Source organism: Ambystoma mexicanum, chromosome 9, assembly GCF_040938575.1.
Source record: "Ambystoma mexicanum isolate Mex_15411 chromosome 9, UKY_AmexF1_1, whole genome shotgun sequence".
Classification (NCBI taxonomy): Eukaryota; Metazoa; Chordata; class Amphibia; order Caudata; family Ambystomatidae; genus Ambystoma; species Ambystoma mexicanum.
Window position 1 is genome coordinate 905,869,881 of NC_090931.1, and position 12,581 is coordinate 905,882,461.

Sequence of the window (12,581 nt, forward strand, 5' to 3'; positions counted from 1 at the left end):
CCTCCGCATCCTGGTAAGGAAGAGGAGAGGCTCCATAGCCTTGATCCTAGGAGAGCTTTAAGCTCTTATGTTTCACGCATGTCCCGGGTCAGAGTGGATGATCAACTCTTTATTGGTTACGCTGGAAAGCGTTTGGGGCAAGCTGTGACGAAACAGACTTTGTCTCGCTGGATTATTTTGGCCATCTCGGAGTGTTACCGCTTGGCGGGTAAGGACCCACCGGCTGGCTTGCAGGCCCATTCTACCAGGGGTATGGCTGCATCTACTGCCCTGCAGAGGGGTGTTCCTATTCGCAACATCTGTGATGCAGCCACCTGGGCTTCAGTACATACATTTGTACGTCCCTATTCCCTCGATTCCATCCGAGGACAGGATCTGGCCTTTGGCAAGGCGGCCCTTTGCTCTGCTATTTGATTGGCTATTCTAAATTTTGATTCTAAATTCTTTCCCTCCTCCTTGCTCTGGTACTGCTTTGGGAGTCTGTCATAGATATGGAATACGTCGGAGGACCCAATCCCCTCGAAGAACAAGTTACTTTCTTACCTGGTAACGTTCTTTCGATGAGATGGTCCGACGACGTATTCCATATCGCTCCCTCCCTGCCTTCCCCGCTGCAGAATTTCTTTTGCGATTGCAGCTTACGTTCCGCAAGGCTTTGTGTCTGACTGGCAGTTGACTAATGTCACACGTTTTGGAGGAAAAAACTACAACTGAGGCTACGGGCGTCGTGCGTTCTACTTATCACATCGGATGACGTCGGAGGAGGTCCTCGACGATGGCGCATCGACGTCATCGACGCAGACGCCGAAAAAAGTTTCCGAAGCAGCACAGCTGTGGTGATTACATGTCATAGATATGGAATACGTCGTCGGACCATCCCATCGAAAGAACGTTACCAGGTAAGAAAGTAACTTGTTCTTTTGTGGCAGTCCAGGAGGTGGTGATTGGAAGCTCAGGTGAAGGTAACAGGAGTCCCAGCCAAAGAAGAGGAGAGATCACCAGAGTCCTGAGACGGAGCCAGTAGTTACATCAGTTTAGTGGTACAGAGGAAGTGAGGAGGCAGCAAAGGGGACTGTGAAAAACCAGAGGATGTCTCACCCGCTAGTCCCCGGGGAATCTCTCTCTCAGGTGGCCAGGGCACGGCCATCGCCTTTCGATCCAGATCATGGGGGTGGATGAGTGCAGCAGGATCACCTTGGTGAGGGGTCTTTAGGAGTGGGGGTGAGGCAGCCGATGTTGAGACGCGGTATTCCCCCCATTTTTATCCAGCCCGTCCTATTTTTTAGGATTCACAGAGGTCCCAACTCGCCCTCCCCCTCCGTTTTTACACAAACATTGGGCCGAGGAAGAGGATGACTGAGAGTAACACCATTAACTTTCACACATCATGCTGGACATGTCCCTCTAATTGGGCCAGGCACTTAATTCTAAGTGCATACACCTGATACCAATTAGCTCTCCTCACGCAAATAAAAAGCAGCACTGAGAGACACACTCTGAGCAAGGTGGAACACGAGTACGAGCAGAACTTCTGGGCGAAGGCAAACCTACTGGAGCAGAGTGACGAACCAAGGAATGAGAATAGCGGGTCAAAAACCACAAGACTTCCCTACTGGAGGTTGTTCCCTCTGACAGGCTGCAAAAGACATGTGGTGAAGGCCAGATCCCACATGCGAGGACTGCACTGTGTTTCAAGGACGCAAGCGACCTTCCCGGGTGAACGGCAGAGTTGCGGTACTGGACTTGATTTGTGAATTGAAATCGTAAATACAAGAAAGACGCACACCACCGGTGAGTTGGAAAGCAACCTGAGACACCGGTGTGTGTTAAAGTAGCAACATTATATCTCGAGTGAAGGCTGCACGGGTGTTGGTGATATGCGAGAAAAGGCAGACCTGTGAATGAATTTTGAAGCAAAAGGACCGCTGCAAAATCAGTGATACTAAGTGACAGAGTGGTCCGGCGAAAAGGAAGTAGCCCACTCTATTCTCTGTAAAAGGTGCGTTGTTTGAAGCGAAAGAATAGCAAAAGTAAAAACAAGAAGATTAACTCCTACAGAAGGGGAGAATGAAAGTCAAACTGTGAACCTTGAGTCGAAGTGGTCCTGTGGTGGTCTGTAAAGAAAGCCACACATTTGAAAGTCTTTGACATCCGAAAGTGGTCTCAGCCTGACAGAGGGGGACCTACTTGAACTTTGTTGTGAAAGGTATTAGCCTGACAGAGGGGGGACTTTTGTGAACATTTCGTTGAACATTATTTTGGAAGTCAGGAAAAGAGACTTTACTGTTGATGGCCAGATGGGCCTCAGTCCACCTTTTGGAACTGTGTATCTTGTTGGAAACCGAGCCAGAGTGTGTCACCCTGCCTACAGGGACAGCCTTACTTTGTGAGGTCTAACTTGGGGAGGAGAGCTGGTTCAACTAAATGTATTCTTTTGAACACTGATCTTTTTCCTTTTGCATACATTGCACACTTTTTTGTACAAGAGATGGAGCAGGCATTAGGTTTTTGTTAGCGTATGCCGTTTTGATTTTACTGACTCCACTGGGACTGTTTTGTTTATCATTTGATGTTCGAGACTACTCCCATCTCAGTTCTAGGGCAACTAGCAGTTTTTCCAGCCCCAACCATTTCAATAAAGGTTGTATAAATGGTACCCATTGTTTCAGTGTCATACATGTGATACCATGCCGTCACTACAGGACCTATAAGCAAGAAAGTTTGGGAGGAAGAGCAGTTCCTAGTGAGCCAGTATAGGCTAGTTCTGGCCATGTCAGCACTACGCAGACCCAGATGGCCATAAGAAGAACGAGACTGGGTCAGAGAGTAGGGCAAGTACAGGAAAGGGAGTATGGTCTCTAAGGTTTGGTTACCCGGCCCAAGGCACCCCTCTCTAGCTTACTGTGCCACCTAGAGCCCATGGCCCAACTGCTTAGGAACTGTGACCCCCTACTAGTCGAGGTGTACCGTACTCCAGGAAGCCAGCACCTAGAACACATTTTTTTTTAAAAGGGGAGGCTGGAGCCCCATGAGCCTAGAGCGGTGTGGTGCAATCACACAAGAGTTGTAAGAACTGTGACTTCTAAAGCCCAGGAAGCCTGACACCTGCACCCATTGTGAAGGACATTCCCCTGGAGAGGACCGTCCTGACTGTTTTGTTGTAAATTTGCCTTTTCTTGCACTGGAAGTTCCCATTCACATTTTTAGTTAATCCATTGTGCATAGTACCTAAAACTAGTGAACATCTTACGTGGTCTTGCCATCCTTCTTAGTCCCTGCTGTCCCCTACATGACCAATCAAACAGGGAAACGTTCTAACTCTTTAAAACGCTAACACAGTTTTGAACAGTTAAAATTGAAACACTGTGTTGCATTCTTATAAACTGTGTTCATAGATGTTTTAAAAAAATATTTATCCTCTTTGTAGTATTTGGATGTATTGTTGATGTTTTTACCTAATTGTACCACTTTGTATAACGAGTATATTCTTCAATAAGTATATTGCTTGGACAACTATTTAGGATACATGTCTGTGTAAGTTGTACTAACTAAAGGGAAACCCTGCACATGTTCCATCTGTTGGTTTTCCCAAGCCATCATCAGATGTCTTGCAAACAAACTTCCTACCACAGTTATTTGCAGGTTTGTTCCAAAACGGGAAAATAGACGTTACTTGTTCTAGCAAAACTTCGTACCCACATATGCCCATTCCCCCCCACAAAGGAATGCTGGACCTTCTCCACATATAAACAATAGCCCAAAAGTTCCTATTATGTATCAATTAAACTGATTTCCTTTACCCTTGTTCATTTCAAGGTATTGGTAAGCCATGTAAACATCAAATGGAATACATTGCTAAATTGCATGACTGGAGAACAGAACTACTGTTAAAGAATGGTGCTACTAAAGTAAGGAAGGCACTGAAAGCTCCAATCCTGTGCTTGGCTGAATTTCCTGCACATACCAATTGAGCAGTGTAGGGAGGGGCAGCAGAGTGAGCATTTGATACATGAATTCAGAAACATTTGTTCTGACAATTTGTACAACTGTTCTTTTGTTTGCTAGATCCGTAGACAAGCCATCATTGCTCTAAATGTTGCTTACACAAGCAACCAGAGGTCAACCACTTTCCCTGTGGAGACAGTGATGCGGATGTTGCTTTTCAAAGATGTCGATGAAGCCACGGAATTCGTAGCCTCCTATGGCCTAAGTGTGTCTGATGGGTAAGTACGACGGGGAGAGATGGAATGGCATTGTCCTTATTGCCTGACTGATATGGAACTGCGGGTGTTGGGTGAACATTGGGTGAGAGGGCGAGTGTACCTTTGGGGTAATACCATTTTGAGAAGATGGCCTGGGTCTGGATGTATCATTGTGGGGGCTGTTACCCTGAATGTGTCGGACGGGTAAAGAGCAAGACAGACACTTGAGATCTGGTAGGTGTCCAATAATTTTTAAATGTGGACTGAAGTGTGTGATTGGTGTGGAGTAGCAGCTTTGGGTATAGATTAGAATTCTAATGAGTAAGTAGCTGCATTTGGGTGGCATGATTGGGACAAACGACAAGGAGGCCTGGGCGGGGAGAGATCATTCTTTGGCTAGTTGGCTTTCTTTAATTATTGGTACATTCCTTCTCCCTTCCTCCCGTCTTGTGCAATAGCTATTCCCTTGGGATGGAGATTGGAGCATTTCTGTCAAAGCATAGGAAACGCAATAGACGTACATGTAAACAGGTGTTTCGATAAGGGTGCAGTGGCTGTTCCTCTGAACTTTTTTAAATCTGCAGGGAACTAGCCAACCCCTCTTCAGCCTCATCCTCACCTCCTAGGCCCTCTGCAATGCACTGCCTACACATTTCACTGCAAAAACTCGGGACATCCTGTGCACCCTTGCGTCCAACCCTCTTGCCTCTTATGGTCTCCATCCTCCCTCTGCCTTTCTCTCCTACTGCACCTGATGAGGTCACCAGGGTTGTCCGCTCCATGAAGGTCTCCTCCAACAGGTTTCCCCCTGCTCCTCCAGAACCAGTAAGGACAATATTGGCTCCCTTGCCCCTGCACTCGCTGATTTCTGCAACCACTCTTATTTGCTACTGGATCTTTTCCCTCATCCTTCAAGCACTCATTTGTGCGACCCGTCCTGAAAAAACCTTCTGCAGACCCATCTTGTCCATCCAATTACTACCCTATATCTACCACTCTCTTTCTTGGGAAACCCTTGGAGAAGCTGGTCATCCCCCAACTGACCCAGCACACTGAACTTGTTTGCCTCCATGACCATCAATCTGGATTCCGAGCATCCAGAGGTTCGGAAACTGCTCTTCTGAACACCCATGAGGAACTGCTTGCATATCCTGATTCCAACTCTACTGCTGTTCTCATTCTACTTGATCTCTCCTCTGTATTCTATACGGTTAACCACTCCATCCTCCTAAAACGGCTCCACGATACCCCAGGTACCTTGGAGCGGGCACTGGACTGGCTGACCTCCTTCCTCACTGTCCGTCCCAGGTTATTCTAGGCTCTTTCTCCTCCCCCACCTCGATCTCCACCTGCGGCGTCCGCCAGGCCTCCAACCTTTCTCCCCGGCTTTTTAATAACTACCTTGCTCTGCTTGCACGCCTCATTTCCACCTTCTCCCCAAACCTCCAGTGTTATTCAGACGGCACACAACTCTTCTTCAAACTTCCCTCTGATCCTTTTCTTACTTCCTCCATCATTCCTGACTGCCTATCTGCCATCCAGTCTTGGTGTACTTCCAATGATCTCTGCCGCAATGCCAGCAAGACTGAGATCCTTCCTATTGGGACTCCCTCTTTCTGTCCCTCACTCTGGCCTTCTTCTACGAGCGCCTCCCCTCACCCCCTTCATCTGAAGCCAGAAATCTTGGAGTCATCTTCGGTTCCTCTTTCCATCATCCCTCACATTCAGAACCTTGCCAAGAAGTCCCACTTTCAACTCCACCTCCTGAAAGGAATTCTTCCTTTCCTCACTTTCCCCCAGAAGCTCAATGTCTCTAGAGCTCTGGTTCTCTCTAGGCTAGACTACTGCAATAGCCTTTTTCTTAATCTACCCTCTTCTCTGCGACCCCTCCAGCTAATCCAGAATAGGGCTGCGAGACATATCCTTGGCCTCAAGGCCAGGGACCGAATCTCTCCAGCTCTAAAAACTCTCCACTGACTTCCAGTTGCTGCAAGGATAAAATTCAAATCAGTCTGCATCATCCACAAGGCTGTCTGGGGGCGGTGACCACGCTTTCCTTAGCAGGCTCCGTCCTATGGAACAGCCTCCCCCTTCCTCTTCGTCTTGAGACGGATCACCCCAAATTCCGGAAAATCCTCAACACTTAACTTTGCATCTCCTCCTCCTTCCCTTCCTCTCTCCTCTGCTAAATCCCACAGTTGCTGAGATTGGTGATCAGGCCCCTTATGGGTCCTCCTGGGTCCTGGCCTCCCACACCCAATCGCCTACATCCTACACCTAGCACTTTGTTTTGCCACCAGAGGCCTGCACTTAGTTATTTATTGGCAGCTGACCACTCCACCTAGGCACTTACAGCTGCTCACTCCCTAGCACTTCCCTCTTGATACACCTAGCACTTACCCCCCTTGCTCCCCACTCCTCATCCCTTCTGTCTCGCTGCACTTGCACATTATGAATGCTCACAAGGCCTAGTAGGCCTGCCTCTTTGTTCATTGTTCCCGAGGGCGTTCAACCTACCAGCGCTTTGAGGCCATACCAATGAAATATAAGGTGCTAAATGCCAAGTAACGTAACAGAACATAACATTGTTACATTTGATTCTCTTTCCCATGTTCCTTCCCTGTTGCCCTGTGGGTGCTTTGAAACACAATTTCCTTGATGTATAACCGCCTAACACATGCACAATTAATAAAATACATATTTAATTTGCTGTCAGTAGTTGTGTGTTCCCTCAGCCATGGGACCCCACCAACATAAATTGAAACCCCCCAAAAATAAAGGGGGAAAAATGCAAAAAGAGTAGGGGTCCCATAAATTAAACATGCAGAACCCCTAGAAATTGAGTTCTGCACTTACCTCCAACTTAGAAGATTCAGGGACTCGGGTTGACTCTTGTAGTACAGACATACCTGACGGCAGTAGGCACTTATGAGTTTCTCCGACAAATTATTTTCTATGTCCAATCCACTTATTCATTTTCAATTCGATTGTCTCTTGTGAACGTATTTGTTAGTTAAAGCTCCACATCCTGTGTGGTACTTGAACCTTTTCCTGTCTGTTATCACACAAGACTTTCGAACCCTTGGCATTGCTGGATTTTAGATTTGTCACATAGAAGACTGTGCTCTTGGGGGCAATTACATTAGCTATGCACATTCAAGAAACCACATACCACCTTCCTTCCTTAAGGATAATGTTGTGATTCAAACCCCTTTTCAATTCCTGCCAAAGATATGTCCTTGTTTCTTTCATTTCAACCAAGAGATATCTTTACCAGTGTCTTTCAAGTCCACAATTCGAGGCACAGCAGATTTTGCACTGTCTAAACGTACTCGGAGCGTGGACATTTTATCTGGACCAAACCAAGACTGTCAGAAAAGTTGTTACTTTTGGTAGCTTCCAACCTACCCCAAAGGCCTCAAAGGCGTCCAAAAGCATCCTTAATACATTGGGTAGTGACGTGCATCTTCGAATGCTTTTCCTTACAGCACAAGCCTGTCACAAAGGGCCTGCACTCATATGCAGTTATGGCCAAAGCCATGGCGGTGGTAGCTTTTCCGAGGCAGTATGCAATTGCAAAGGCAGCAACATGGTTCTCACCTTGGGCCTTCTGAAAACACCAGTGCATGGGTACCAGTAGGAGGGCTGATGCTAGATTCAGGGAGGTTGTCGTACAGAACATCTTTGCTTAAGATGGATCATGCCACCCTAAGAGTTGATGCGTGGTACTTTCCCATTCTCTCTGAAGGAAAGAGGACATATAATGTGTGCATAAGAAAACGTTACTGTCCGTAGTAATTGCTGTGTTCCTAGTCCATAGTACCCTTTCCTCTATATGCCCCTTTCTCTGTCCCCTGATAATGAGATAGCTAGGGAGTAAACTTGCCCAATGCAGGGAAAATAGGGTCTGGTGGGCATTGCCGGTAGGTGGAGTCAGTGTGCGCTGTGACCACACCGTGCATGGGCTCCACCCTCAAAAATGTGTTTTTGCTGTACAAATATGCTGGTCCCATACACACGGGACAGACTTCCATAAAGCATGGAGGAAACCGAACTATGGTCTAGCAGTACAGCAGTCACTATGGTGAGAAACTTTTTCTAAATTATGTAGAGGACGGAAGTCTTACTGCAAAATTAGGTCAGGCTTAAAATCAAATGGAAACGGATGAATCTTTTTGCACCAGTGTGCGACTGGGTAATAGGAGGAGAGTCTTCCTTAAGAAATCTCCCTTCGTCATTCGTCCTAGGATAGCCAGATTGCAGATTTGCCAGGTGGGGTACGGTGGGGGCTGTGTGATTTGAGGAGAGTGAGCACCTGCATGGGAAGGCAGTGGGAGAAGGTGGGTGTTAAAATTAAATTTAGGTGCTGCACAGATCAGATATATAATATTCTGTATGTTAAATAGCATTCTTCAAAGTAGCCTCATTGGGCCTCCAAACTCTTTCCAAATCCACCCTGGTGAATGGAGCAATTACCGGTCCATTCCAAGGTTGGCGGGACCGGTAATTCCCCATTCACTAGGGCCCTTCCCCATTCCCATTTGAGCCCTAATAGGGCTCAATGGGAATGGGGAAGGCGCTAATAACGGTACCGCAAATTGCGGTACCGTTATTAGCTCGAGTCCCTTTGCGGGCCACGTCCTTAACGCCTGGAAAAACCAGGCGTTAAGGGAGGACCCACAAAGGGAACTCGTAGTGGGGCGGTAAGGGATTACCGGCACCGGTGCCCTTACCGGTGCCGGTAATCCCTTACTGCCAGCCTTCTAATGAGGCCCAATGAATATTACTGGACTAAATGCTATTCTGATAAGTCGGAAGGTAGCTGCCTTTTTAAAGTCTCTCCAAAGGGTTATTGTATGGTATGACTGAGCAGTGGGGCAAATTTAGGTAAGTGACTTTGGACATTGTTGAAATACCCCAGCCCCGATAACTTCGGTCCTGGCAAAGGGCAATGACTCGCCTTGCTTGGGCAAGTTGGCAGAGGCACCTCTTTGTTCCACACCCACATGCCTGCTGGCTTGGTTCTTGCACAGACACCCAAGAATGCTCCCCTCCAACTCCGGACAGCACCACTTTTGGCCTCCTCGCTCTGGATGAGACTTGGTAGACATTGACTGTGGTACCAGTATCTCGCTGCGCTTTTCTCCGATGGCCGCATTCTTTGCAAAAAGGTGCTATATGAGGTGGTAATCACTTAGCTATTTTGCAAAGATACGAAGCAAAGGCACTTCGTAAATTGTTTGCTTTTCCACCAAATCTCCCAGTCGAATATATATTTGGAGTTATAAATGGCGGGCATAACATATGATGTAATCAAGAAAATCATGTGCTTTTGTGATAAAATGCTGAAAAATGGAAATGACACCATGATTGGGGAATTTATTGATGCTTTTTGCAGACTTGATAACCACCTAAAACTGGGTACCCTAGCAAAGCCGCTTTGCACATGTATGAAATGGGAAGAAGGATGCTGTGGGTTGAGGCAAGACGGTGTAGTCAATTTGATTAAAACTTGTATCAAGAAAAAATTACAGGAGATTAGCAAAGAACAATACTTAACTAATCTATTTGCATTGAAAAATCATACTGAGTTTTGTGAACACATCATAAGTAAAGAAGTAAAGTCCCAATACCTGACAGCATATTCTAATAGTGCAATAGCGAGGCAATATATAAGACTAACATTTAAAGTGACTATTGCCTTACAAACAATGGGAGCCCAGTTGGGGTTACCATGCGATAAACGTTATTGTAGGCAATGTGGAATTGACACGCCCGAAACACTGCAACATATGTTATTTGAATGCGAAAATTTGGATGGATTGCGCTGGCAACATTTAAAAGAATTTGATAACAAACTATGTTCAGCCGACCTTCCCAATTTATGGCCAGCCTTTTTAAAAGGATGCGATTTTAATCTGATTTTTTACATTGTAAACTTTTACTGGAAATGCAAGGAAATCATGGAAATATTGACTTGAACTGCTTTTAACATAGCTCTCTATTGGGATTTTAAACTGTTCATATGATGTATTATGTAGTAATTTACTGGAAACTGTTTTTATCTTGTTTTGTATTTTTTGTTGTATACACAAAGCTTATTGCTAAATGTGCAATAAATAAATAAATAATGAAAAAGGTGCTATATTGTAGATCATGGGGATGATCCCATCCCTTATGTGTTGGAGCCCTTGGATTCAGGAATTCTAGGACCAGGAAGATGGCCTAAGTGATTTGGCTTCCGGCTTTTGGGGTGCCAGTATTTTCATGCACGCCTCTGCACATGGTAAGCCTCAGGCATCCTTCCAACAAAGCTTTGATAAGGCCACAGATACCATGGGCCTGTCGGTTCCAGCAAAGCCAGTGGAACTGTTTGAGTGCAGATATTCTGTACTGGGGTCTCCTCAAAGACACAATTTAACATTTTAAACTGGCAGTAGCTGTCCCAGTGGTTGGCTGAGTTGTTGAAACTGGCCTTCATCTCCAAATTGTGATCTTGCCAAATAGTATTGTTTGGCCCCCATGGGGCCAGGCTTCCTATAGACACACACCCCTCCCGAATGCCTGGTGGTTCAGGACTCTACAGTGGGCTCAAAGTGGGCAATGGTTCCATCCTTGCCCCCAGATGTGGAAAGCAAGAAGAAGTTGGACATAGTTGGGCAAAAAGTGTTAGCTTCTGGCATCCTGACCTTTGAGGGTGGTGAATGCCACCTGTGTCCTGGCTAAAGGCACACTGAATGAGATCTCAGAAGCAGAAGTCTCTCACCATAGCATAGATTAAAGAAGGTTTCAGTTCCCTTGTTTATGAGGCAAGGTGGCTACCCGTCAGTTCCTTCAGTCGGGCCTGGACATGGCAGACTGTGGAGAGAGTTATGGAAAAGGGCTCTATCTTTCAGAGACATTCAGGAATGCAAATTCCTTGTTTTGCTCCTAGCTCCTAGCGTCCATGTTAAACTGTCGAATATGCGCTTCCTCTTCTGTCAAAAAACAAATGAGTCTCTAGAGAAATGTAAGCCCCCTAAAGCCACTGCAGAATCCCATTGGGTTGGCCCTCCAATAGCCTGCCTTCTTTTGAGTCGTTCCCTCCTTCTCCCACCGCAGCAAGGGTGATGGCCCTCCAGCAAGCAAGATCAGCAGTTCCTCCCCCTCCTCCCTCCCCAAGGTAGAGGCAGAGGAGTGCGGAGAGGTGGTGCTGCCTTGACCGCAGTCTCCTCTGGGCACCTAGGTCCACAGCCCTCACAAAACGACTTCTCCCAGCCCTCTCCAGGGCTTGAGGATACTGGCCTTGCACATCAGGGAGTGTCAACACACCGCTTTAGACAACTGGACCTTACATAGCATCTTGCTGGGATATTGCCTCCCGGTCATTCAATGTTTGGCTATCCTCCATGCTCCTCCCTACCCTCAAGACGCCAACTGCTGTAGCAAGTTCGTCATCTTCTTGTGAAGTGTGCCATCAAGCTGGTGCTTTCGGAGATAGAAAGGGGTTGGTAATCTTTATTTTCAGGTACCGAACGTGAGAGCTATCACCCAGGTGTGGAAGGGGTCTGTCGGAGCACGAGAAGCAAACCCAAGGACAGTAAACATATGTGGCTTTGCTCACCAGCCTCATGCCAAGAAGCCTTTGAGGTGCTCACGTTTCGGCCTAGGAACTACATTACTGCAGTTTAACTGGGGCAGCCACAGTAGCAACACAAGGTTACTTAAACTACTCCTCTCCTGATATATGATTTGGCATTTATAAAGCGCCTGTACACTAGTGTTTCTAGGTGCATGTTAAGCACAAGTGGGCGCAGCTTCCTCCTCTCTCCACTCCTCTTCCCAACCAAGGCTGGTGGTCCGCATTGGGCATGACCTCAGCCCCATGGCATGCCTCTTCCCCATCAGCGCAAGAGCCTGAACACTGCACAATCTGGGCTATGCGGCTAACAGCTGATCTGGGCCCTTGCAGTGGAACGCTCTTTTTCTAGCATGGGGTCTGGGATGGATTCACATGCTCATGAATATTCCCTGTCAGGCTGGGAATCCTCGGTAAAGAAAAAATCAGTTTCAGTTTAATTTCTCCTAACAACCAATCACTGAGCTCTGGGTCATACTGCCGCCATCCAATGACTGTCCTCTACCTGACCCCCTCCTTTGGCAGCCATCTTCAGATTTTTACTGCATATTCAAGTTTTGGGAGTTCTCGTGCTTCGATCTCGAGCATTTACTGCATTTTTCGTCTTTTTTTTTTTTAAAGAGTTTTTACTCTATTTGTTGGTCAATCGAGCCTTGTGCTCCATCGATCTAGCTTCCGATTAACGGGGACCCGTTTTTTGGATTCTTCAGCGCCCCTCAAGGGCGAATTTCGTCGAGTTTCTTCGTTGAGGATTCCTGAAG

General features: G+C 46.7%; 1 protein-coding gene across 1 annotated transcript in view; it reads left to right on the top strand.

The window, feature by feature from the left end:
• Nucleotides 1-12,581, top strand: part of MCM3AP (minichromosome maintenance complex component 3 associated protein) — a 1,669,219-nt gene that overhangs the window by 541,151 nt on the left and 1,115,487 nt on the right. Inside the window, exon 11 of the mRNA XM_069616041.1 lies at nt 4,066-4,223. Within this exon, the coding sequence (XP_069472142.1) occupies nt 4,066-4,223 (158 nt within the window). The remainder of the gene's footprint in view (nt 1-4,065; nt 4,224-12,581) is intronic.